General features: G+C 50.9%; 1 protein-coding gene across 5 annotated transcripts; it reads right to left on the bottom strand.

The window, feature by feature from the left end:
- Nucleotides 1–3,236: 3,236 nt before the first annotated feature.
- On the bottom strand, nt 3,237–26,424 carry MGAT3 (beta-1,4-mannosyl-glycoprotein 4-beta-N-acetylglucosaminyltransferase). 5 transcript variants are annotated; one of them, XM_064420191.1, is made up of 2 exons: nt 26,118–26,424; nt 3,237–9,923 (listed from the first exon to the last, which is right to left on the bottom strand). In XM_064420191.1, exon 2 carries the CDS (start codon nt 9,920–9,922, stop codon nt 8,414–8,416), a length of 1,509 nt encoding a protein of 502 aa, XP_064276261.1. In that variant the 5' UTR covers nt 9,923; nt 26,118–26,424; the 3' UTR covers nt 3,237–8,413. The 5 variants fall into 5 exon arrangements, with proteins under 5 accessions (XP_064276261.1, XP_064276263.1, XP_064276264.1 ...); XM_064420193.1 differs by lacking the exon at nt 26,118–26,424 and adding an exon at nt 21,518–22,383; XM_064420194.1 differs by lacking the exon at nt 26,118–26,424 and adding an exon at nt 19,892–20,070.
- Nucleotides 26,425–26,783: the final 359 nt, after the last annotated feature.

Genomic DNA, 26,783 nt, shown 5'->3' on the forward strand with positions numbered 1-26,783 from the left:
AAAGGCACCAATTGCACACCTTGCCCCAGTAAGTCACAGGCCCTTAGATTTATTTTTGTCCCATTTACCTGGTTTTGGTTTTGCCATGGTCTGACATTCACTTCTAGGTAACAGTTTGAGACAAAAGCTTTAAAAACACTGTGAAGCAAAAAAAAAGTGGGTAGATGTTTTCTACATTCTTTTATTTTTGTGTGTATGCCTGGTTCTCAGTAAGTGTCTGAGGGGGGAAAAAATATATATATATATAACTGATGATTTGTTGCTCTCTCTCTTTGGAAAAAGTCCAGACTGTAGAACAGGGCTAAAATGCCAGGAAAGAGTTTGCTGCATAGAGGCAGGCTTATGTTATTTTATTTTATGCATTCCTTGGATAACATTTTCTTTAATTTCAGATCCTGGAGAAGTCATTTTAGATCTTTATTCAGCACAGATTATTTGCTCTTCTTCTCAGTTTTCCTTATTTTTAGAAAGGTGAAGTGTGTTCCCAAATTAAATCGTTACTGGGATGGACTTCAGCCAAGAGGATCCATTGTTCAAGCCATAAGGCACAGGAAACACAAGAGTAAAACAATGGAGTTTTATACTGTGTTTCATTTGGCAGGGTGAGGAGAGATATGGCCTTGAAAGATTTGTATTCTTACATGGCTGTAATATATTTTAAAAGACAGTAAGGACTATTTTCACTTCTCACTTTGCTTAAAAAAATAAGCACACACAGAAATGCTGAAAATGTTGGGATTGCCAGATGCTCCTTCGTTCCAAGTAAAGGTTCAAGTCTGGGGATCTCAGAGATGCTTACAGTAATGTCCCAAACATTAGCTGAAGAGAGCTGATCCTTTACCTTTTTGCTGATATGCTTGTCCCTGCTGCAGCTTCAAAGGCAGAGCTTGCAGCAGCCTGGCCCCAAGCCAGGCTCCTCAGCCAAGCATCCATGGGTTATATTCCTTATGTCAGCTTCTCACTTCAGTGATCTGGAGCCCCTCCTCTAGGTGGGACAGTTTTGCAGTGAGAGAGCAAAGCCCTGCGAAGCTCACTCCCCAGTGAAGGTTTGCCTTCAGCGTGCCCAGGAGCCTCAGGAACACAGGCCACTGCCAGGAAGCAGAAGATGCCTCCCTCTGCCATGGCCGTGGCCAAATCCTCTCCGTGGCAGTGCTCTGGAAAGCAGGACAGCCAGTGCCTGCAGCTGAGGGCACGTGAGCATGAAGCCATTTGCTGGTGATGCTCTCCAGGGCTGGGGTGACTCTCCCTGGCTGCTCCACGGGCTGCCTGCCAGCCAGCTGAGACCTCACTGCTTCCCCAGCTGAGCCGCTAAAGCTGCAAGATTTAGAAGCATAATGTACAATTGGATTAATACTTGAAAATTAACTGTCCCTGCACATTAAAACGTGTCCTTACACAGGGAACAAATGTATCCCAGCAACACAAACAAACAGCTGGCAAAATGGGGTCTGGAATCCCCCTTCCAGCTTTCTGAAAGGTGCCTTAAGTTTATAATGAAGTCACTTTGTTTCCAAGCACCCTGGTGTTTGGAAGCAGCACATCAGTTCCCTTTATCAGCTAGCCTGATAGGCATCAATAAGGAATCAGCTGGAGCCAGCCCCTCAGTGAGCCAGAGGCAGAGGTTCCCTCCCAGCCTCCCCACCGAGCAGTGTTGCACAATGCCCAGGATGAGCACCAGACTTCCATGACAAAGAGCAAGAGCTTGGGAGAAACCACTGACTTCCAGGCAGGTCACGCCAGAGCTCCTCCAGGATGCATCACCCCATCTAACACCTGCTGGGCTACTGAAATTCTGCAAAACACGCAGGATTGCTTGGCATCAGATGGCTTGCAGGCTCCTGATTCCATATGGTGCTTAAGGCTCTGTATCCATACCTGGGATGCATGCTGCACTTGTGTTGAGGGACCCTCTGACATGGTAAATGAGGCTTGTGCTGGGGCCATGTGCTCCCCTCTGCTCCTGCAAATGAAACTCTCCACCCCAGACTGGTCTCTCCAAGAGTAAACCCCTCCTGCAGCAGCAGCTCATGCTTTCCAGGGAAAAAAGTCTTTTAAAACCTCACAAGAAACAAAATAAATGCCACTTATGTTACTTTTTAAAATAATATAAATGTCAGTAAAGATTTTGTGTTACAGGCAAGAAAAATAATGGGGGAGAACCTTTCACCTAGTCAACTCTCATTTCTTAAACTGTCTCACTACGGTGCCATTGGTCTGTGCTTACAGACTTATACTTCCCCTCTTGAAAAATTGAAATTTCAAGCATGCTGGCCATCAACTATTTTTAGATTATCCCCTGTTCAGGCACAAAAATACAGTGATCACTAAGAATGCTGAAAATTCTAAATAGAAAATTTTAATTGCTAATTGTGAGTGGCAGGTTTCTTTCACGCCCTTTGTTCCAGAGATGGAAGCAGGAGAATTGCATTCAGCAATGCACAACACAAGCCTCTAGTTTGATGACACCCTTCCACAAAAGGAGAATTGAGAACATTAGACTGGTATGGATGAAAGAAAGATGAGGCAAGGCACTGGAGCTAATAATTATGAGGAAAATAACCTATGATGCTTACAGTCACTATCTCTAAATGGAATCAGGAATGAACCTGAAGCATAAGACACTTTAAAAGGTAAAAAATTAAATAGCTGTAGGTGGCACATGAGCTTGCAAAAGGCCATTGCCAAAAGCACTGCAGTGGGCAGATGGTTAGGAGGATTCAGAGCAGGACCAGGCTTTGATACCAAGTAATGGGGACAGCCAAAACTACAGCAGACAGGTTTAAAAATAAACCAAAACAAGGAGGTCATGTTCTCTCATGCACCATGCCAAAAGTCAGCCACCAGAGAGGCATTTCTGCAGCAGGGAGGTTTAATTTGGGGCTCTGGGGTTTCCATGGCTTTACTTGGAAAAATGGATGCATCCAAAGGAGCAAAGATGGTGTCAAGGGACTATTTTATGAGATGCTGCTGGTTCCCACATCCACTAGCTCTTCTGAGAGCCACGTAGCAGCCATCGTTCCCCCCTCATGTGCCTTCACATGTTCATACTCACCTAAAGAGCAGATTAGCTCTGACAGGGGCCTTCAAAATCAGGAATCAGTCCCCAGACCAGCTAGGTTCCCCTTCCATCTCCCTTCTTGGGAACAGTGTTCTGCCAAGATAGGAAGCTCCCTCCCTCCATTTTCCAAGCAGCCCCCTTGGCCAGGCAATCAGAAATAAAAGCTGTTACACACATCTTGGTTTCTTTTCATACTTTGTAAATTTTTTTAATTTTTTATTATTATCTCCTCCTTTTAAGCATCCCTTTAAGGGTGAAATGAAATCCAACCATTTACAGAGAAAATGATTTCAGAATGTACATTTGATTTATCCTTACAAAAAGTTCATTATTACTTGCTGTTTATAAATTACAGAGTTGAAAGGAGCTTTGCAGATGCTCTTATTTTTTCTTTTTAGTTTTTGGCAAGTCCACACATTCTTTTTCCAAAGCAGGATGTCCTGGAGCCCCTCCAGGAGCAACACCAGCAGCAGGTCCAGGTGGACCCCAGGCTCAGAAGGGCTGCTGGACCACTTCCAGGATGATACTGCATCATCATCCACACAGGCAGGAAAAAACAGCTGTTTGAATTCTTAGAGTATTTCAGATCCCTTCTTAATCCATTACCTGTAGTGCCCAAAGCTTTAAAATGTCAGTGTATTGCATTAGAAACAGTTCTTCTTTCTCAATGCTGGATCTGAGCCCCTCCTGCCACCCCCTTACCCTCCAGCTCCCCCTTCCCTTTCCATAACAGGAGTGAGTTTGTCCAATATCTCAGAAATCAGAAAGGAGGGGATTAGGGAGGGTAGAGAGAACACAACGATGGAGGGGTACAGGATCCATTCTCCCACTCACTTCCCTCCTTTCTCACCGAGGTCAGAGGTCAGTGAAGGGAGGACAAGCTGTCCCTCCCTCTTCACCACCAGTGTTCACCAATGGAACCAGGAGCGACCCTGGACACGCATCTTCACAGTGCAGAGGCATAGCAGCCACAGGGATTGCCAGCAGGAGCTGGGACACAGGGACACAGCCCCGGGACACCGAGGAGGGAACAGACACCACCCCACAAGGAAACAGCAGGGCAGGCAGAGGGGAATGAACACCCATTCTGCTCTGACACTCTCCCTCCATGCCAGCTCGGTTTCCTTGTTTACATGTCACAGAGACACAGAGTAGGTTGGCCTGGGCAGCACAACCACAACACCTCAGCAGGACACAGGGATCAAAGAAAGCAACAGCAAGAGTGGGCTTGAGCATGTCATCCTCCATACCAACCACAGGCACAAACTCACCGTGTCTTTTGTCACTTGGGTGTGGCATTACCCCCAGACGGGCAAATAGGTCTAACCTGCCCTAGTCCCTCTGCTTCAGCAAGCTCACCTGCTGCAGGGGCACCAAAGCCCATGTCCTTCCTTTCCCTCGGGGCAAAGGGGAAGAGGCATTCTCCAGCCCAAAGCCATGCACAGGCACACAATCTCTTTCTAGGTGGGAAGCACAAAGACAGACAGAAAGACGTGCGAGGCTTGGGTATGCCACACACTTCACCTATTTCCTGGCCCCACTTTTTACCAGTTTGAAGGTAAAAAAGGTTTTGAGGACGAAAAAGCACAAGGCTGAAGAGGGCTGCAGGAAAAGGCTGGTGATGCATTCCCTCCATCCACTGGACAGTTTGGTCCAAGACAGACAGCAGGATTCACTGCCCACTGCCCCATGGGCTGCAACAACCCACAGACAGCAGGCTCTGGTAGTTCCAGCCCAGTGTCAGCACAAGGTTCTAGGTCTTTCCCTTCTCAAATCTCAGAACCTGGTTCAGATGAGATGAAGGAGCTTCAGTGCTCACCTCAGGGTCCAGCACTGGGAAACAAGGATCTGACACAACCTGCCTCCTGTTTTGCCTCTCTCACCACCTCACACATGCACATACTTTTGACTTCCCTCTTGTGGCAGCTGCCTGGAGGGGTGGCTGTCCCACACCGAGCTGGCTGCAGAGGTCCCAGCAGGCAGCACAGGCAAAGCTGAGCAGAGGGCAAGCCACCACCTTGGAAAATCACTATGTGAAAGCCAGCTTAGTAGTCTGTTCCCTCCAGGGACAAGAAGGAAGATTTTTAATGACAAGCACTCTAGCTCCCTAAGGATAATAAACACAGGGTTAGCCAGACAAATTAGACAAACATCGACTGGTTTGGCCTTAAATCAAAAAAATGCTTAAACAGTTCTTGAGAAAGAGAAACAATAAAGAATGCATTTCATCTGTAAAGCCCCTTCCTCCCACTACAACACAAGTCTGGTTTCAATTTAATTTCCTAAGAATAAGGAAGTGAGTAAGTCCAGGAGGCAGGCAGGGCAGGAGTTCTGCACAAGAGCCCCAGCATTCCTTTTCCAGCAACACCTTCTCCACCCCAAGGGAGCAGAAGGAAGACACAAATCAGAGGGAGAAGAGGAGAATGGTGGAGCAAATAATGGAGGAGAGAAAGCAACAGGCTGCAGTTCAGGAATGGGAGAAGCAGATACTGAAGCTGTGGGCTTATTAAACTCCCAAGAGACAAGGGCCGCACCTCAACACTGAAAACATGACTGCTGTGCACTAAAAATCCCCAAGGATGGCTGTGCATGGGAAGGGCTGATATCAGAGGAAAGGCTGCTCCCGCTGTGGGAGATAAGGAGGTGCAGCCTCAGCACACATGAACTTCAGCTCCTGCTGAAGTGGGGCTCCGGTGCTGCCAAAGCAAGACTGGCTGGTCCTTCTCCTCTGCCTCCAGCAAAGCCTGGCACTGACCTTGTGTTATCATCACTGAGACAAAGCAAAGCCAAAAGGTCCAAGAGCAGACCTCAGGCTCCCCCCTCAGAGTAAAAATGAGAAATGGCTTCTTCCTTCCACACTGTGCTGCTGCTGAATTGCATGAGCTAACACACCTGCTCTCCTCCAGCTGTCCCTGGGGAAAGCATCTTCTCCCCGTGCTGCATCCTCAGTAATGTGGCTTTCATCTTGCTCAATACAGGCTCCTCCTTTCTCAGCTGGGACCCCATTTCTCTACCATCTCTCTACACGTAAGACCTCCACACAGTTGCTCAGCACCAGAACCTCATGACTGTGACAGGAGTTCCTTCTGCTACATCAATAAGTCTGGACTTAAAAAAGCCACAGCTTCCCTTTGGGGGAAAAGCATTCTCCTAGCAAAGTTTGTCTGTCCACCCAGTTCCCAAAGAGGCTTCTCTGCCTGTGGGGAAGACACAACAGAACTGAGAACAGGGATTTTAAAGAAACCAAAAATAACACAAAAGAGGTTCCTTCAGTTCTTCTAAGAAGGCATTATGGTACACAACATGTGGAAGGAGCCAAGTTAAACTGCACCTCCATTTGATCAGAAAAAGACATTCATCTTTTTATTCCAGTCTCTGCCTTATTAAGCAAGCAAGCTGTTTTTGTTGACAGTTTTCTCTTCTCTAGAGAGGAGACTAGGAAGGAAAAAAAGAGAGAGACATTGGTAGGAATGAAGCACAAGGGTGGCATGTGCCACAGGACCATGGAAGCCTGATGGAGTTAAGGGCAATGAAAACCCTCCTGCTTTAGCACAGCTGGCCAGAAGGGCCACACTTCTTTGTGCCAACGCCTTCCTAATTATCCTTCTTCACTATTTCTGCTTGGAATGTGAGTCAGCCTTTCCACTGCAAGGCTAAGAGAGCAAGTTGATTACGATTTTCACCCTCTGCCCACTACGACCCAGGCTCTGGGCACCATGTCAAGCCATCTGCTAAGGAAGGGTGGTGGTAAGGGTGGAGACAAGATTCTGCCTCTTCAGTGAGCTGAACAATCCAATACAACAGCAGGCCAGATCCTCACTGCCCATGCCTGAGCAGACACCAGCCCAACCAGCTGCAGCTAGCACACTCTTAAGCCTCTTTTCCTCTCCATGGTGTTGTCTGCATGCCCAGGGTGCAGGTGTGGGCTGCACATGCTCTGGGCTGCACTGTGGTCCCCAAACAGCCTCTTGGCCCCAGGAAGAATTGGCCCATGGCTTGTTTCTTCATGAGTCCCCTCACACCCTAAGGGCAGACAGATGGATCCTGTGCATCAACAGGCTTTGTTTGCCCACAACAATCAGAATTCCACCCTTCCTCTTCTCCCTTTTATTACCCCATGGTAAGAAGGAGTAACCAGCAGATGTAAGCAGCAGCCCTGCTACTGGCACAGCCTGTGGGGCTCTAGAGGCAGCCAGAGAGGTGTGCAACAGTCCCACAGGTGTACCACTGCTATGCAGAGCCAATGCTATCCCTGCTCCTCTCCTATGAATTGCCCAAGAAATCATCATGCCAACACTGAGATCACAGCTTCTGGATCCCACCATTTCCTGCAAGCACACTCAGCCAAGCCCCACTATGTCCTCCTCCCCCCCAGTACTGGTAATAAACACCCAGGTGCACACCAAACCCATGCATGTGAGCACTCATGCACACAGGCAACCATGCACTTGCAAACGTACACTCCCACCTTCTGACTGAGCCCCCACAGCTTATCCCAGCCCCAACAGAAGCATGTTCTGCAGGGAAGATGCTTTGGCTTTGTAGGACAAGTCCATGCAGTGTTGTGGGGGCAGGGGGAAAAATGAGCAGAAAAACCCCTCAAACCCAGCTTTCTCCTCTGCTTCCTATCTGTCTGCTCCAGGACTGGTAGAGTACTGGGGCAAGATTCAGCCCAGGACAGAATGCATTAAGCCTGTGCAAAGGGCTGCATCTTGAGAAGGACAGCTTGGAAGCAAAGGATTTCCCTTCCCCAGAATACCCTTTGAATATAGCAGTATTCAAAAAAAAAAAAAAAAAAAGCATACCGAGATGCTTTTGCACATTCACTCATCCAAAAAATGCCAGTGACACACATCTGCACACACAACCACTCACAAGAGTTTGTGCCTGCTGACTCACGCGCTCACTGAATAGCCCAGGCTTGCATCTATGCTTGCTCCAATCCACAAAGGATGAGGGTGGATGGGAACAGCTGCCCTCTCTCCCCATGGGATCCTCTCAGCCTCCCCCAGAGGAAAAATCTGCCAGCTGGCTGCAGAGATTCTCTGCAGCCAGCAGGAGAGGCTCAGAAGATGCAAGGAAATCTTTATGCTACTACAGAGCAAGTCCTCAACATCTCTCTTCCTCCTGTCCAGGTCTCCCTTCATGTGACTGAGGAATTTGGGTTCCCAGGCATCACCCTGGGATGAAGGGAAGAAGAACAGGAAGTGAGGGAGGGCAGAGACCTCAGAAAAACAGCCCACCCTGCCTGTAAACAAAGGAAACAAAAGAAGAACAAGAACAGACGAAAACACCCGACTCTTTCCCTTTGTGGTGAAGTTCTGATTTCCCACCCAAGCCTGGGCCTCGGTGGCCTCACCCAGCACCCTCTGCCTTTCGGTAGGGGTTCTCCAACAGGTAGCGGAACCGCTGGTAGTTCTTGAGCAGGTACTTGGGAGCATACATCTGCTCCTTGGGGTCAGCAGGGGGATACTCCTGCATAGTACCATCAAACCAGCCACCAGTCCGGATCAGCTCCCGGATATAATTGAGGTCTCGTTTATCCTCGTAGTCACCCCAGCGGGGAAAGTCCCCGTTCTGGGCTGACACCAGTTTGAAGTAGATCCCCTCAGGGGTGAAACACCAGGAGCAGTGCCAGCCAGCAAAGTGGAGGGGGCTGCCCAGCGACCACTGCACCAGGATGTGTCCTGTGCTGTTCTCATACTGCCGAAACCCAGGCATGGTGTAGTACTCACGGCGCCGCAAACGTATCCCGTCGGTAGCATAGACGGCCTGGAGCATCCCCATGGTGCAGCCTGAGACCACCTCCAAGGTGCCTGGCTGCTTCCAGAAGAAGCCATAGAGCGACTTGCGCATGTGAAAGGCGAAGGGCTCTGTCCAGCCGTCGTAGAGCTTGAGGAAGAGCACGCCATCGCGGGCCGGGATCTCATCAGCGTCATCGATGATGAAGACGTCGTCCGGGCGCAGGTTGCGGAGGCGGGAGATGCCATCCCGGGTGAGGAAGGTACGCAGGTAGTCGTCAGCAATCCAGCCGTCCTGGCGGCCACCGGGGGGGAAGTGGTCCAGGAAAACGTAGAGCACCTTGTGGCGGATGTAGTCAAAGGAGCCGTTGAGGAGCATCTCGCGGAACTTGAGGGGCCGCGGCTCTCCGTAGGCCGTGAAGTTGGACTCGCACACCACGAAAGCATCCACCACGTCTCCCAGCTCATGGAAGCGGACATCCAGCAGGTCAAACTCGTGGTTGACGTTGATGGCATTGATTACCCGCCGCGGGATCTCCCGCGGCACGAGGCGGTCCTTGGTGGGCAGGTTGGAGTACTGGACCACGGTGGGCACCCCACAGCTGGGGCCGTGCCAGCCCGGCAGACACACGCATTCCACCCACTTGCGCCGCTTGGCTCCGCTGGCGCTCAGCGGCTTCCGAGCCGGCCGCCCCGAGGCTGCGCCATCCGCTCGCTCCTCCTGCCGGCCTCCCACGGGTGGCTTCTCCAACACCTTGGTGCCTGGCTTAAAGCAAACACCACCGGCTTTGGTACGGACAAAGTATTCCGTTGAGTCTTCTGGCAGCACGAACTCAACCTTGTGCAGCTCTTCGCTGGCTCTGCTGGGAGACAGGGGCTGGAGCAAGGGGGAGTGGGAGTACAGGGGTGTGCGGAGGAACTCTGCACCCCCTGGCTCAGGGCTGACCTGAGGCGTGACGGGGGCATTGTTCCAGAAGAAGCTGGAGACGAGGTTGGGACTAAGCGAAGCCAGCTCCCTGGGGAAGGTGACATAGGAAAGGGCCTTGAGGAAGTGCAAGAAGGAGATGAGGCAGAGACCAGCCATGCAGAGAGTCAGAAAGAGTTTATGGCGTCTCATCTTCATCCTGTGGAAGAGCCACGAAAAGGAAAGTCACATTCAATAGTCACTGAGGTGCAGAAAGTTTACCATTGTTAGAAAAACAGGTTGGGGAAGGCAGGAATGCTGGTCCAAATTCAGCATGCACCTTTAGAGACTTGACTGCAAGAACTACACCCCGACCCCCTGCCATCTTCAGTGGGCCTTTTGCTTCAGCTGGGTTACAGCAAGCTGAACCGCTGCTAGATCAGTCTCATAAATCCACAAAGACAAGAAAGGCACTGGCAATGGGGTAGAAAGACAGGAAATCCAGAATAACAGGAATTCATGATCTAGTGAACTCACCGCACTTGGCAGATTTGCCCCTATTCACCGATGGAAATTAAATGAATGTAAACCTCCTCAGAGGTGTATCACCAGAGGGTTGGGAGAAAATGAAAAGAGCAGGAAGGGTGAGAGAGTTGGGGGGGCACGGCTGAAACATGACCAGTGCAAGAGAGGCAGTTTTAAAGGACTGAGATCATTAGTCAGACTGCCAGAGGCAGCCTACACTCTACAGATCTTTACAGTGTTTGTACAACACACACCCTAAAAAAACACCTTTGTTCTTAGGAAATACTACCCAAGTTCACATGGAGGACAGGAAAACAAAAATAAAATTAAGATCCTGTCCCATTTACTCTTCTCCCACCTGTGATTCCCAAGTCCTCTGTATCTCCATGTGTTGCCATTTGCTTTTCACTTTCTGTGGACCAGATGCTGAGGTTTTTCTACATCTGGATCAAGGTGACAAAAATAAATGCCTAGCTGTCTCTGCTGGTAATACTGTGCCATCATGATGGATCCACGTCAGGCCAGGAAGAAGCCAGCGGTGCAGAGCCCTTCCCTCCAAACAACATGCAACATTGCCTTCATCCTCCCCTCCACCTCCTCCCCTCCTCCAGCCCAGCCAGACAACATAGAGCTGCTGTCAAGCAGAGAAGTGACTGAAGACTACAATTCAGAAAAAGGACCAAAGGGGAAAAAAAAAAGAAAGAAAAAACTAATCTCACATAGTGCTTCACCAAGGAAAAGTAGAAAAGGTGTTCACCACTTGCTGTCTAGGGAAAGGCAAGTTGGGGCAGAAGTGGGCATGGGTGAAAGGTCATCCAAAAGTAGTTTTCAAGGCAGAGGCTGTCCTGGAGCATGACACCCTTCCTGCAGTGACAGACAAAGAGACAGAGATCCCCACACATGTGACACGTACCACTTCACCCCCTCCACATGCTCCATTCTGGTGGTTCTCTCCCTGGCGCCGTCTCCCTGCCAGATCCAAAGTTCCTGAGCAGCACCATTGGTTATAAAGGTTCCACCTGGCTCGCAGTGGTGCCAGCAACGCCTTCACTGGAGGCAGTCCCTGCCCCCGGGGGTCATGGGGGAGCTGCCCCGCACGTGGGCAGGTGTGGGGGCAGAGGGAAGAAGAACCCAACCAGCTCCCGCCACTTCAGAGGCCATTAGGTAAAATACAGCGAAGTGTGTTTACTGAGTAACTTGAGGACAATTCAATACTGAAGTGAAAAGCCATAAAGCATTTAGACAGATGGCAACTGCCCAAAGGAAAACCTATCTGGCTTTCCACGGATGGCTCCGACATGGACTTTGGTAGAGGGGCTGTCCACAGTTGTACCTTACAGCCCAGCAAAGCGTTTCTGGACACCTGGAAGTCACATTTTTAGTGGAAGTCACCATCCACTGACATTGTCCCCAGTGCTCAGGCGGCAGGGCAAGGAGTCCCAGATTAAGCTCTGACTGAAGGACTGCAAGCCTGAAGCTGGTGGAATAGTTACAGCATGGCCATGGGAGGGGAAAAAATTGAAAGAAAAATAAACAAGGAAAAAGGAAAGAGAGCTCGATTCTATTGGTTAATGTTTAGTAGGGGTTTTGATATACTTTGCCACAACATAAGTCAGCGGCAGGGCAGGGTGCTGGCTCTGGACATCACCTTGGTAGTGGCCCAGCCAGTAAGGGGCTGGCTATTCTTCTGTTAAAAGCCATAAAAGATCATCTTGGGGCTTGCTGTCAAGCTTTCATCATGGGGGCAAAACAAGGGGCAGCAGAAAACACCATGAGCATCTCTTTCTATCCATGATCGGTTTTTTTCTTGAGGCTCTGTTAATGTCTTGCAGAAGCAGCAAGATCACTTGTAAAGTAGAGGAATATTCAGTGCCTTTTCCTTGCACATCACAGTCTTTAGTCTGTCTTGCAGTGTGGGGAAAAGAAGAGCACAAGGAAGCCAAACCCCCACTAAATTAGCAGTGACTGTCAATAGAAAGTGTCCCTCACTGGTAAATGAGTACAGCTTTCTCCAGTCAGGTGTCCTGTGACCTCTCCAAGGCATTACTTCCAGACATCAGGCTGCTCCCTCAGATGCTGAAACCGGGGCAAGATGAACAGCTGACCTGCTCCAACACAGCAATCCCAATGACTGCCAGGTAATGCTGGTTTCACTCTAGTTCCTACAGGATGCACAAATGCAGGGCAGCCAGCTTCCTCTGGGCCAGCCCAGGGCTGAAGGCAAGTGCTGAAGGAATCACACAAGGCACATCACCTTCTCAGATGGCTGTGATGCTCTGCATGCCACAGTAAATTCCCAGACAAAAAGCCATAACTCTTGACATTCAACAAACTGCTCTGCTTTCTGAGATGTAGCACGCCATGTCAACATAGCAGGATGCATGGTTTTAGGAAGCAAAGCATATTTTCCTCACTTGACATTAGCACACATCAGTATCTGTCAGACTCAGTATGTGGCTCTGCAGCTCTTCAGCCACGGGCACAACAAACTCTGGGCAAGGCTGGTGTGCACAGCCCTCCCCAGCTGCTCTGCCAAGCCAGCTGGCCCTGCAGCACCCTCTGCTGCTCCACGGCCCAGGAGGCAATTTTCACTGCTCAGTTGGTTTTGTAGGGAGTGGGAACATAAACCCATTTCCTAACCCCTCCTGGAAGAGGGGAAGCAAAGAAGCAAGGTGTGTCCTTTTCAAAATCTCTTCTCTGGGAACCACCTTCATTCTCACATGCCAGGGATTCTTCTGCCAGGGAGTGGAGAACACTCATGCACCCTTGGGTGAGCCAAGACACTAAATACCATCAATCACGTATCCCTTCCCATATCCTGTGATCAGCCCTGCAGTGAAAGACACGTCTGATGGAAGCTGGTTGGAGACAAAGGCCAGCAAGGGAGGATTCCCCACCCTACCCATCCAAAACATTTGCATGTGGTGGAAATGAGAAAGGAGGCACCAGTCAGGGAGATATCTCAGTTTGTCACAGAAGAGCCTGGCTGCTCCAACACAAAGCAGCCATCAGTGACCAGGAACACAGAAAATAGCAAGAGGTATTTCCCTTCTGACAATGTTGACTGAGGAAGGGGGGAAAAAAGTCAACTTGATCTCTGGGAGAATGATCAAGTTGCTGTCAGCAGCACGAAGAGCTTTAATGTTCAAGTAGAAGAAAAAGCGTGAAGTAGTATGGACAGTCAGCTCTTTAGGGAGTGCACAGTTATAGACTGCTTCAGCAACACACAGTCCTGGAGAGACAAGCTGAAAGCTTCTTTTTGTAAGGGATCCCTTTGGTATTTCCTGGCTTGAAGTTCTGTCTCTACCATGCAGGGCAAGTGCTTTCAAAAAATGAGAAAAGCTAGAAGTGTTATGCACATGAGTTGTCCCCAGGCACCTGTTACCATTTTAGTGACCAGTTGATTTATACCATCCTGAAATAATATAGTTATTTCTCAAGAATCCAGAGAGAAAGATATGCACCGATAAGAGCTGGCAGTTCACCAGCCCCAATGTTCTCTTCTGGAGAACACTGGCAAGAGGCCACACAACAGGCTGCTGGATATAGGCTTGTTACCCCATCTTGTTAGGGCATGGGACTCAAGACTCCTTAGACCTCTCCCATGGTTACAGGGAAAACGCAGCTGAGGAGAACAAGTCAGAGCAGAAGCTCCTGGTTTTCCCCTGATCCATAATGCTCATCTCCTCTGCCTAAAGTTATGGGATAACACCCATGTAGTAACATATTTGCAGATCACTCAGACACTTCAACACAAAGCAGCAATTCAAATTAGAATCACTTTCCACATGGCAGATTAAAAACTCAGTATGACTTCCACCCCCCACTCCACACAGAGGGCCCAACTCTCTCTGCTCCAGCTAGAGACAAATGGAACAGGCTCCACATTTCTGGAGTACTGGGTCTACTTGCCATCCTCAAGCATAGGACCAAGCAGGCATCAGAGCCACAGTACCTCTATAAACTCTAAAAATCTCAAGTTACTTTTGTCCTGCAACCATCCAGAGAAGAAGAAACCATACAACTTAGTATTTGTCAACAATTAAAACAAGCTCAGGCACAGCAGGACTGCACTATGCTTAAGGGTAGGAAAAGAAGATTATCCTACATCGCAGGAAAATCTGAGAGAAACAGGATGTACCAGAAGTTAGCTAGGGCTCAGCATCTCTCACATGAAGGATGCCACGGTGTTTTCAGGGACTGCAAGCTACAAGGACATCAGCAAGAAGCTCTGGCAGCCACAGCACAAGGTGGTTTCAATGTAAGCAGGTCCGTATCAGCTTCCCTGCAAGTTCCAAGGACAGAATAAAACATTCTTCTGTGTCCTTCATCAAGAGCTGCTGCCCACAGCCCTAATGCAAAACAGCACTACCTCACACCCTGTGTTTCCTTTGCAGCCTCGAGGCAACTGACCACAAGGTGTCACTGACTTGGTGCCAGCCCAAACAGCTGGATCGAGCCATCCAGCACGGGCACCCTCCAGGCAAGGTCAGGCTGAGGGACAGCAAGGCTCTGTCCTAAGCACCTTCCCTCCATTTCTGCAGACAGGTCAGAAGAGTGGTAAGGTAACCACTTAAATGACTCCCATTTGCCTCCCAGAGCTGCCATCCACCCACCACTAATAAGGCAGATAAGTCAGAAAGAAAACCAGACTGAGGAAAATAGATAGCTAAAGGGTGAATCTACACAAAACTAAGGTTTGAGGTTGGCCAGGGAAGGGTGACAGCACAGAACAAAGAAAGGCATTGCCTTCCCATTCCCCAGGAAGGCAGGCACATGATGTACACGTCAACCACAAGCCTTCAGACTGTGTGCAAGACCTTGCTAAAGTCTCAACAAACCTGCAGCGTCTACAGTCAAAAAACAAACCAACCAAGTATCTCTTTTATGCATTCCTCTAGGAGACCCAAGTGCTCCACACCAGCAGCTACTACCTTCTGCACACAGAAACTAAGATGGATGGAACACAAAGCCTCCAGCTTTTTAAGTGCTGTATTTGCTCACCTCTGCAAGCACAGTATGTTCAGAATCCACACTTCCCATGGACCTTCATTGTTTCAGCTGTTCTCTCAAGCGTCTTGTCCTGCCCTTCAGTGGACTAAGCCTTGGTTATTTCAGATGCTACATCTCCAGTCACAGCAAGGCAGATGCACCTTGTGGGACAAAGCAGCTCTTAACCCTCCACAAAGAACACATGGGACCTGGAGAAGGATTTGTCTCAAGACTGGTCTTCCAGAAGCCAGCAGAACAGACCAACATCTGAACACCTTCAGAGTCCATTATAAAACCCTCCACTTAAACAGACTGTTCTTACTGTAGCTACCATATTACTAATAGCAGCATAATTATATAATTCACCAACCCCCAATTTAAAAGAAGATCTCAGAAAAGACTAGAAAACTCTAGTGAAATCCAGTAATGGCCTACAAGACACCAATTTAATTTTATCCAAGAAGTGCTTGGACGTCACAAGGGTGCAGTACTGCATGCTAAAGGAAACTAAGCTGGATTTCCAACTCCACTGGAATCAATCAAATATTCTTCTCAGTATCCTTCAGATATGCTGGGCTCCCTTGTAGCTAATCTTCTCTCTCCAGCTAAATCCAGTCTCACCATAGGAATTTCCACTGCTTCAGAAATACTTCTGCACACTCTAATCCTTCAGAGGTTCTCAGAAGCTGCACCTTCAATTTCTTATTGTCACTAGTCTCAGCGCTCTCTCCGCTGCAGAAGAAGCAGCACCTCTCTCCCCCACTTAAGCCTGATATCCTGGAAGGACTCTTCCTCAGCCCTGCTTACTGCCTCCTCAAAACATCTGCTTCCACAAGGTCTGCTGTGATGGCCTGGGAGCTCACGTCACCACTTGGCTCCAAGGCTGGGCCTCTCTGCACATGAGAGGGCGAGCCGAGGCACTGCTCACTGCACTCCCCCAGGATGCCAGGCCCTTCTCCCAGACAAACACGGGGCTGCTGCTGCTCACTGCTGCAACTGCACAGCAGCCAGAGCAAAACAGAGCTGGCTAGGTCTTCTGCTGTCTTACAGGGAAGGGATACTCCATCATGAGGAACAGGAAAGGGAAAAGGGACAACACTACACAAAAAAGCTATTTATGTCTTCAGACAGACCACGGGGTAATCAAACAAGTATGCAAGGTCTCCCTGCTAGTTTTGGTGCCTTGCAAAGAGGGACAGGTCAGAACCAAATCATGCTTTCAGAGACTTCAAGTGAGGCATGTGACAACACAGGCTTTTGTGCCAGAGGTTCTCCCCCTTCACTCACCACCATCGCAGCTTACCCATCCCTCAGTTGTCAGTTGCATGAATTCAAGTTGTCAATCACATGAAAGTCTGCTTTTACAGCCATACCAGCAGCAGATCTAACTGGGTTAAAAATAAACTTGAAGAAAACGCCTAGGCATGGGAACAAGCAGATGACCAGCAGAAACTTTCTGCATTATTTCACCAGTTCATTTCTGATCAAAACACATAGATGTAGATACATCCTCAGACACTCAAAATTACAGAACTGTAAGTGCTGTTCATCTAACCAAATCTCCAACAAGGCCCCCATTCAACCACCATGAGCTCACTGACTTCCCAGCAGCATCACAGAAGGAGCACATCTCAAGGAAGGAAGTGGAAGACCCAGGAGCAGCAGGCAACTGCTTTCAGTGCAGATCCTGGCAGGCACTCCATGCAGGTCAGGCAAGTAGAGTACAAGCCACAAATCCTGAGGTCAGCTCCAAGATGAACAGTCCAGATTACCCTCAGACCTGCAGGTCCATGGGTGAAGAGCACGTGGCAGACGCACCAGATCAGGCACACAAACCCTGTGCAAAGCAAAGCAGGGACGGTGTGACAGCCCAAGCAACAGGGAGATGCAGGTTGAAGAGCCCAGAGGAAGGTGAAGTGTGTGCCCTGTGAGCCCAGAGCAAGGCACTTAAAAGAGGAAAGAGGCAAGAAACACTTGATGCCATGGTGATGGGTGAAGCGCACAGACCCACGCAGGCAGGAGAAACCACATTAACTCCGGCTATTTTTGAAGCGGGTGGCAGTTGTTTGTGCATGCCCAGGATAAAGGCTCTCCAAGATGGATCAAGGAGCAGAATAATTAAACGCCAGGAAGACAATAAATAAAGAGAGGCCACGGAATAGCAGCAAGATCCTAGTGGCCAGGAGAAGAGCTGGCCCTCCATCCCCACCCTCCTTCCTCCCCCATCCATCACCAACTACTTGGGGTTTGGCAGTGTGCTCACTTTCCCACAGTAGCCGATCTATTACTGTTTGGAAGAGCCTCTTCCTTCCCCTCCTCCCCTCCTTTTCAGGCCACAGGGGTCCTGCTTGGCAGCCCCCGGATCCCCCTCTACTCTGAATGTCTGGTGACCAGCCAATCCCATGCAAAGAGCATTAACCCCTCTTCACCAGGAACAAACGCAGAAACCTGACTCCATGCAGAGAGGTTTCTCTAGGATGTCTCTCCCTCCTTCTCTCCTCCCCTTCCCCAACCCCCGCTGCTCACTCTCTCGCCTTTTTCCCCCCTCTTTCGTTTCATTTCTCAAAACTAACTCCAGCCCAGGGAGTGTCACATATTCCCGAGAATGTTACACAAGCCCATGGGAATTTTTCTTGGACCACGAACAGACCCTTATTTATTTGTCTCTTCTGCCTTTGTTCCTCATTTCCTCTTTCAAGACTTAGGCAAGACCTCGACACAGTGCTGCCTGGATCCCCCGCTGCCACTTCACTTTGTTATTATTTTCGGAAAGAAAGGGCTGATAGGCAGAGAGCTCTTCAGTGCCTTGCCCCGAGGCAGGAATAAGTCAGCCCAGACTCTCACCTCTGGGCTGGACAAAGGGCAAGAGCTCAGGGGCTCTGGCTTGCAGAGACAACCTCCTGCTTATGTTATCCTTCTGACTGCAGCATTGCAGCCCCTTGGATTAAATCCCCACGAATCAATTCTGCAGTCGCAGCTCTGTGCCGATAACAGGCATATGGTACCACGAAAAGGGGCAGCTTCCCAGAATGAAATCAAAAGCTTCCTAATGCACTTAACTCAGGGTCACATAAATCTCTCTTCTGCCTCCCACAGACAACTGGACCTTGTTTACAGGCATTGCAACAGGCCTGGGTCTCAACAATATGCTTACTACTCCAGCACAAACATTCCCTTTCACTAAGCAAAGCAGTACCCTGATCTCCAGATTAATCCAAGCAGAAAGAACTAGGAACAGGTCTACGGGGAAAGAAGGAGAAAGTTTGTCTTCATCAGCAAAACCAAATGCCATCCTGGACATCACACAGATTTGGGGATCACTTGTCTTCACATTCTTCCTTTAGGTTGCCTTATTTCTTAAGAAAGATGAGGAGGAATTTTGGTTTTAGCCAGCTGGTGACGCCCCTGACAAAAGGTAAAACCATCTGATGAAAGAATGGGTTCTTTTCAGGCTGATGAGACCAAGAACCAGGCCAGGGCAAGATGGGGCAGCACAGCTTGTCCAAGGAACATACAGTGACTACCTGTCCAACTTTGCCCCAAATGCAAAAGCCACAAGAGAACACCATGCAAACAAAAACAGGGAAGCTGAGCATTTCTGCTCAACTGTACAACAGACGACAGAGCAGTTTACTACCACTATCACTTGATTACAGTTTCTTTCTCCACCCTCAGCCCTCTTCCTCCCCTTTCAGGTCTTCAGTAACACAAACATTTATATTGAACTGTGTTTCTGAGAAATCAGCTGCCACAAACAGGTCAAAAAGGAAGGAAGGAGAAAGACAGAATTTATGTGTAAGCACATTATGAAAATCGTTTATGAACAAGAAGGACGTGCAGTGCAGGAGGGGAGCTGTGGTCACGTTGAAGTCAACAGGACAAGCAGGGCAGAAGCAGGAGAGCCCACCTATGTGGTGCAGCAACCTGCCACAGTGAGGCAGAGGGACAAAGGGCATTAAGCTCATCCATAGCTGGGCTACCCAGCTCACCTTCATGATGTCCCGCTGCTGCAAGAGCCTGTAACAAACTGCCCCAGTCAGCTTCTCTTCAGAGTTTAATCACTGAGAAGTGATGGGAATTTCAGCTGCACAGTTTGCTACTCAACCACCTGCTCTACCCAGTGCTGAGGTACTGATGATCTTGTGCAAAGTCCAATGGACCGTGTCACGACAAATCTAAAAAACACTTTGGCAAGACAAGATGGCCCTTTGAAAGAAGAAAAATGCTTTCAAGCATCTAAATATTTTAGAGAACAGTCCAGAAGATTCCAGCACTGTAATTGAGTGAGGGACCAAATCCAAGCAGCAGATTCACTGTCTCCAGCTCAACACAGTCTCTTTACTGCAAAGACAAGGCTCTGAACTCAGGAACCTCTTGCACAATCCCAAGCCACAGAAATGCTCAGCAGTATCACACACCTGAATGATACAGAAACCAGAATTGCATTTTCAGGGCAGTTCAGCTGCACAAAGCCATATGCAAACAAACACAGGCAGAAAGGAAGCCCACAGCACTTCCTCATCACTAAGTGATAGACTCTGGATGCCTGACAAACTCCCCTTCCCTCCCCCCCAGTGCTCACGGGAAGCGAGAAGACTCTGTTCCAGAGCACAACTGCACTATAAATAATTCAAGAGACTGCTAAATTATGCAAAAGCAATCCCATCCTACCCCCGGCCAAGCTGAATGCAGGTGTGGTCAACCCTTCCTCCAGAAGTTGCTGCTGGATAGGGATTCTGAGGCCACAGAGGCCTTGTGCCAATAGCACACAACTGAGAGCACCCTGGCCACTTGCTCACAGCCGGGCCTGCACCAAGCAGCAGCACAAGAGGAGGTATTTGGGGACACAGGGCTGATGGGGGAACAGCAGCTCCTTTAATCCACTTCTTCTCCAGAGACCTCACATGGCCCCAGGAGCAAACGTAGAAAATCGTGTCCCCCTCAAGCAAGGCTGCTCAGTAGGTCTCCATGGATCGGATTAGCTGGCAAAAGCTGCAGCTGGACAGCACTGGCACAGTGAGGCAGGGAAGAAAGGACTGCTGGGGCAGGTGAGAAGGAGAAAAGGGAACCAAAAAACCAAACTCTGGAGTGGTAAAGAAAGAAGAGTTTTGCTAACACAAATAACATAAAAGGAAGGCCGAGCTGAAAGCAGAAATGCGGTCAATTCTGCTGCCCCAATCCGCTGCCTTCGGGAGATCCTGCTTCCCTGAATATCAGGGCTTCCAAAGTTCCCCTTGGAAATGGGGTCATTAAGCAACAGAGTGCAGCTCACACTGATCACTCCAGGGCACTGCTCTCCTCATTTACCCTGCCCTTCGCTCTGCCTCAGAGCCAGCCCTCACGCCACAAGCTCCACAAAAACACAGCTTCCTCACGCGCAGTGAGCACCACGCACTGTCAGCCCCTACAGCCAAATCCTTCTTCCAAACCCTACCTTTCCTAGCTGCTGCAGCCTCCAAGATCTGTCCGTGCCCAACATGCTCAGCCTGCACAGGTCTCCATTCCCTGCTGCCCAGCTAGAAGTGTTTATGTTAGAGGAAGCAAGAACTGACAGCACTACCGTAGCCCTTTCTTCAGCCTCAGCACAACCAGCTTAAAATCTCAGGGCTCTAGCCTACCTTCTCCTTCTTAAAGGGCTCAGCATCTAGGAGAAAGACTCCCTTTCACGACTCCTGGCCATGCTGTGTCCCAGAAATTTCTGTCCCGTTCCGTATCTGCGTGCCAAGCCAGGGGATACCTGTGCTCAGCTCGCAGGTGTCACAGCTGCGAGCCGCTGTGCAGCGGGGCTGATTTGCATCAGTCTCTCAGCCATGCTCCAAACCTGCCTGCCACAGCTTTGCCTTCATGCAAGAGACATGCAGTGCTACCCCAAGATAAAAATTACCCCAAAGCCTTGAAGGGAGCACGGAGTTTGAGTCTGCCCGCTAACCCCAGCCCAACCTGTACAGATTTACACAGCAAGGGGAGAACGATTCTCTGAGGGAAAGGCAGCAGGGAGCTGGGATTATAGATTAGGCAGCAGATCAAGGAGGTGATATCTATGGTGAAAAGGGCTGCAGAACCCAAGTGATGACTAGAAAGCTATCGATAACCTCTGGCTCAGCACCCACACCCAGCTGCTCCCCAGGATTTCCAAGACTGCCAGCAGCAAAGCAAGTACAGGAAGCATGGCACGTTGGTTGCTGCTCTCCTGACAAACCCTGTGTTTGCCACTGGGCACAGCACAGCCTTGCTCCATGCCTCAGTTTCCCTGTGTGGGAAATACAAGAGACTTGTCTACTCTGGGTAAGGGCTTACCTAATTAAAAGAAGCTTAATAGGTTGCTTCAAGGTCCTTGGAGAGAAATTCTGTCAAAATGCAAGACAGAGATGATCCCCAGAAATAGGAGAAGCCCCCTCTGCTTTTCTCTCTTCCGGTCAGCCACATTCACCTCTCCTCTTGCTTGTAATTTGAGCATTACAGGCTGAAAAAGACTTCTGGCAATGCTCAGTGTGGCCATACCCCACAGCCACAGCTGATGTTTTGGAAAAAGCCTATTTCGATACAGACCTGGGCACTCCCCTTGGTGGGAAAACAAGGAATCTTAGCTGAGGTCATCAAGCTGCCTGTTCAGCTAGGGGGGTTATCTTGGTACAAAAGGCCAAGGCCTCAGCAGTGAGCAGACCACATAACTCTTGCTGTTCTGAAACAGGTAATGATCACTTGCAAAATCACAACTCTAGAACAAGCCCTCACCGTTCATAAGGCAGCCAGGTCCCTTCAGCCTGCCTGATGAAACCTCAAAGTGCAGTGCTGCACTCCCTTTCACCAATCAGCTCTACTGAGCAAATTTCTGAGCACAAAAATACACCCACCCTGCTACAGGTGTTCAGAGGTCTGGAGAGCAGGAGGTACCTGTTGTACTTCAGGAAGAGATTCGGAAAGTAAAGGGTCTGTATGCCAAGGAACACAAAGAAGTCAAAAAAAGGTAAACAAATCATGTTTCTGCCTTCCTCAGATATGCAGCTGGAGTTTATTCCACAGGGATGCAGGCATAGAGTGCTTTTGTAAATCCTACACCACTGCTCCAGCACACAGCATCTCTCTTCACCTTCCCCCAGAGAAGGGGGAACTCACCAGCTCTGTGACAGCAACTCTGCCCTAGCCCCTGGCACAAGCAGCTGGTCCTGGCATCCCACCCAGCACTGCTGCTGTGGCACAGCCCAGTCCTTGCAAGAAATGCAAGGACTCACCTAATGCTATCAAAGCACCCCAAACCCAACCCAGAACTGCCCACAATGCCAGGCTTGGCACCCTCCACGCCGCTCTGTCACAGCTCCTCAAGGCCAGCCTGCATCACTGACTCGACAGCACGGTTCACGTGTGCACTGCAGATATGTCACCACCTTTCCAAGAACATTCACAATTTGGAACAGCAGGCACTCCTAAGACTCTCCCCACACCTCCCTAGATTGCACTGCCCCACATGCCTACCTTCCCCAAATTTCAGATCGCACTGTAATGTTTCACTGTAGTGTCCTGATGGCATTTTGTGCTAGTGAAGTGCAGCCTGACCTTTTGTACAGAACTGATGGGTGACAGTAGCAGAAAACACGTGGGCACAACTACCCACACTTTTCTGCTTCTGTAGTCAGGGCTGGTAACATGAACCAGCCCTTTGAGGCACCTCCACTGACCTAGAGTCATGAAGGCATCTCTTGTGCCAGTCAGTACGCCCTCCTCTCTGACAGAGTTACTGACAGCTGTACCAGTCTTCGTTAGCACCACCTCCTCCAGCTACATCCCACTGATTGGGTCACAGATCCAACAATGTACAAAGGGCTCATTTTAGAGCAACTAACCCCACCTAAAACCTAATCGGCCGTTAGGAACGAATGCTGGCCCAGCTTGGCCCATCTGTCCATCACCAAACTCCCCACTTCCTTCCTCCACCTTTATGATCCAGCACAGAGGCTGGGGGGTGTAGGGGGGTCCCTTTGTGATAGCAGGTGCACCTTAAAGATTCTGTTCTCAAGAGACAAGGAAGCTCAGACACAGCAAGCTGAAAACTCAGCTATAAACCCTTCCACAAGACAGGGTTTATCTCTGCTTGCTGACAGGTCAAAGCAAGGGAGGGACAGAGGGAAACTTGTCTAGCCTAAGGTGCCCTTCACGTACTGAACGTGCACAACAACATCTATGTGAACTGCCCTGAATAATTGCCATACCCATGGCTGCTTACATGCCCTACATTTATTGCAGCCATAAAAATCAGCAAAAGTGCCTGTGTTCCATGATAAGTGCATCCAGCAGGACCCGTGTGCATTGCCACACGCACCCAGCAAGCAGCCACCCACATGTGTCACACAAGCATCCCTCAAAGGCATGCAGTAAGCGTGTTACACCAATCTGGCAAGCCCCAGTGTCACACTGCACTTAGCCAGATGTGCGTGGGAGAAGGAGGAGAAAGGTAAACACAAGGCACACAGGAAGCCCACAAGTACACAAACCTCACAGGTACGCTCCTCAGGCAAACACACCGAGTGTGTCTGTGTCTGTCATGCGCCTGGCCAAGGTTCAGCGGGCTCTGTGCTCACCATGCAGCCCCAGCAAGCCTCCAGACCAGCTATCCCTGTGTCACGTTGGGCACAAGTGCTCCTGGTGAGTTCATAGCTGTGAGCATCTACTGAAGCTAACATTCCTGCAAGAACACTATTTTCCACCTGCTCTTCTTGACCTCCTTGCCAAGACAACCCCTGTGTGCCAAATGGGCAACTTTTTTCCAATCTTACCAGCATTTTCAGGGAGGGAGGAAAGCAGGCAGGCAGCTCAGCCACCAAAACAACTTTGGAAACAAGAGTGTGGAGAGCACCTCCAATGAAGGTGAGCCACAGCAGCATCTAGCACCAATAGTATACTAGACAAAAAGCAGCAGTTGTGCCACCAAATTAGGAACTGGGCGAGAAAACACACCTGCAGCTAGCCTGAGTCCATCCCTTCTCCTAAGGCTATAACTGCCATATCCAGGGCATTAATAAACAAGCCATGTAGGTATAACTGAGTCCTCGAGGGAGGAATGCTGTAACTTGCAGTGGATTTCTTACCCCTACTCTAAAATCACCGGAGAGTGCAGAGGAGCTGTAAATCTTTGAGGGACTTTTATGACACACAGTGGAAGAGGCACAGCTTCACTCCTCTTCTGCAGTTTGCAATAGCTTTCATTCAGTGCTTGTCTTATAGTGCTACAGGCAGGCTGGAGACTCCCTCCCGAGGAATAGCTCAAAGGACTGCTCCTCTCCCACTCTAGCTTGGAGGACATGTTCCCAGCTCTACTGGGGCTGAAACAAAGTGCTAGAGCTGTGTTTAGGGCGGCTTTAGAAGCTGGAGGTTTGCTGGAGTGTAGGGACACCCACAGTTCTTCCTCCCTTCAGAGATGTCTCTCCACTGTCTGAGGGTCAAGCAAAGATGGTACATCCTGCTTGATTTCTGCCCTTCTCTGAGAAGTTGGCAGCAGCCAGGCTGCAGCAACACCAACTTGCAAGTGCTTCCTAAATCACAGGTGCCAGCTGGACTTAAACACCACTGCTGCAGCAGGGACACACAGAGCACAAGAGACACCCTTTGGGGAAGGAACTTGAAAAGTTCCTGCTGACTCACACCCTGCCAAGGTGAGGGACACAGGGGCAAGAATATGCAGGAATTTGAAATTCAGTTTGCACAGGCTTGGGGGTTCCTGGTGACTCAAATCATATTTGTTAGCAGGGATGCCATAGAGTGTGTTCACAGGCTTGAACTTCCCACTCAAGAAGAGAGATTTGGGATTAACTGGGCTTGTTCTACAGGAGGAGATGTGCTCAGCACACTCACACTATGCTCTGGAGACAGGGCAGGCACGCTCCTGACCCGACGTTCTGCCCTAGGGTGCAAAGGAGAATAGCAAGACCCCAGCATAATTTCTGGGAAATAGGCGGGGTTCCCGTGCGACCCAGGCGCGGCTCGAGGAAACACAGCATGTGGAAATCCCCGAAGGAAAACCACGAGCTGAGGCACTGAGAGAAGCCTCTCTCCATCCCGCGCCACGCTCCCTCCCTCACTGAGCTGCCTGAGGAACTCCAGAGCTGCAGCAGATGCCGTGCACCCCATCAACCTTGTCACGCTCGCCCAGGGAGCAAAACTCTCGCAAGGGCTGAGGTACAGCAGCCTGTGTCACTCCGGTAGGACATAGAGCCCTTCCAGCCCACAAACAACCCAGGGCCCCGCACCAGCGGGGAGAACTGGGGTGCCCGCGTCCCTCTGCGGCCAGCCCCGAAGAGGGGCACTGCAGCCATCTGACATGGAGACACAGCAGGGCACCGGGGACGCTGGACGGTACACGTTTATTTGTATGGATGTTTTCCCTCCCACGCACGCACTCCTGTTACTCCTTCTCGCTTGCTGCAGGCTTGGCACGCATCCCCAGCCCGTGCCCTCCTCGCAAGCCGAGCCCGGGCAGCAGATGGGCCTTGGCTGCAGTGCCCCGGCCGGAGGGAGGGTGCCTCCATCCCCGGCGAGCCCTCCGCTGCGGGCAGGGGGCTGGCAGCATCACCGCCCTCCTCCCCACAGCCGATGCTCCCTAGCAGGGGATGCCGGGATTATGGGGGGGTGGGGAGGGGGGGAGAGAGAGAATAAAAAAATAGCACTAATATAAATAAATAAGGAGCGCGAAGGTGGGGGCTCGGTGGGGGAAGCCTCTCCGGCAGCGCTCGCAGGGGATGACGCCGCACCCCCGGGCCGAGGCACAACTTGCAGGTGGCGACAGCGGCGGCGGGGGGGGACGGACCGATGGAGGTCCCGCCGCCGCTGCCCGCAGCCCCGGGGCGGCTCCCCCGGGCCGTGCTCTGCCCGCCGCCCCAGCCCCGCTGCCCGCTCGCTCACTCACCCCCGGCCGGCGCAGTGTCGGTGCCCGCCGGGCCCCCGGCGGGGCGAGGCTGCCGCTCGCCCCCAGCCCGCCCGCCGCCCCCCGGCATGGCTCGGCGCCGGCCGCGGCGAGGCGAGAGGCGAGCCCGGAGCCCGCAGCCCCCCGCCGCCTTCCTCCGCCTTCTCCTTCTCCGCCGCGGAGCGGCCCGGCAGCTCCTCCCGGCCGCGGGAAAGGATGCGCTGCGCTGCGGAGCCGCGGCGAGCCGAGCCCCGCCGGCAGCAGCGGGCAGGGCTGCAGCAGCCCCTTTTGTGCCGCCCTCACCGCCTGTCTCCTCCCCCGGCGCGCCCGCCCGCCCCCCCGGGCCGCCGCCGCGGGCCGCCCGCCCCCCGGGGCACGGCCCGGCCGCCCCCCGCCCCCCGCACAAAGGAGCCCCGCGGGTGGGGCCGGGGGTGCCTTAGGGAGCGGGCTGCGGTGGCGATGCCGATGCCGGGCCAGGCGGTGCCCCCGAGGATGCCGCGGGGCCGAGGCAGAGCCGCCCCCTCAGCATCTCTGCCCGCGCCCCGGGGGGCCGGCGAGGGCGGCAGCGCTCGCTGCTCGGCGGGAGGGAGGCGAGGCGAGGTGGGGATGCGTGAGCTGCCGTGCCCGGCGACATCAGGAAGTTTTGCTGCGGTGCCAGAAATAGAACCT

This window comes from Passer domesticus, chromosome 5 (genome assembly GCF_036417665.1).
Source record: "Passer domesticus isolate bPasDom1 chromosome 5, bPasDom1.hap1, whole genome shotgun sequence".
Taxonomy (NCBI): Eukaryota; Metazoa; Chordata; class Aves; order Passeriformes; family Passeridae; genus Passer; species Passer domesticus.

What these genes read in the sequence shown, in the direction of transcription:
- MGAT3 (XM_064420190.1), bottom strand. Translation starts at nt 11,167, where the DNA reads ATGGAGCATGTGGAGGGGGTGAAGTG. An exon ending in CATGTGGAGGGGGTGAAGTG is followed by an intron (nt 9,924 to 11,141) that starts GTACGTGTCACA and finishes GCTCTTCCACAG; the next exon opens with GATGAAGATGAGACGCCATA.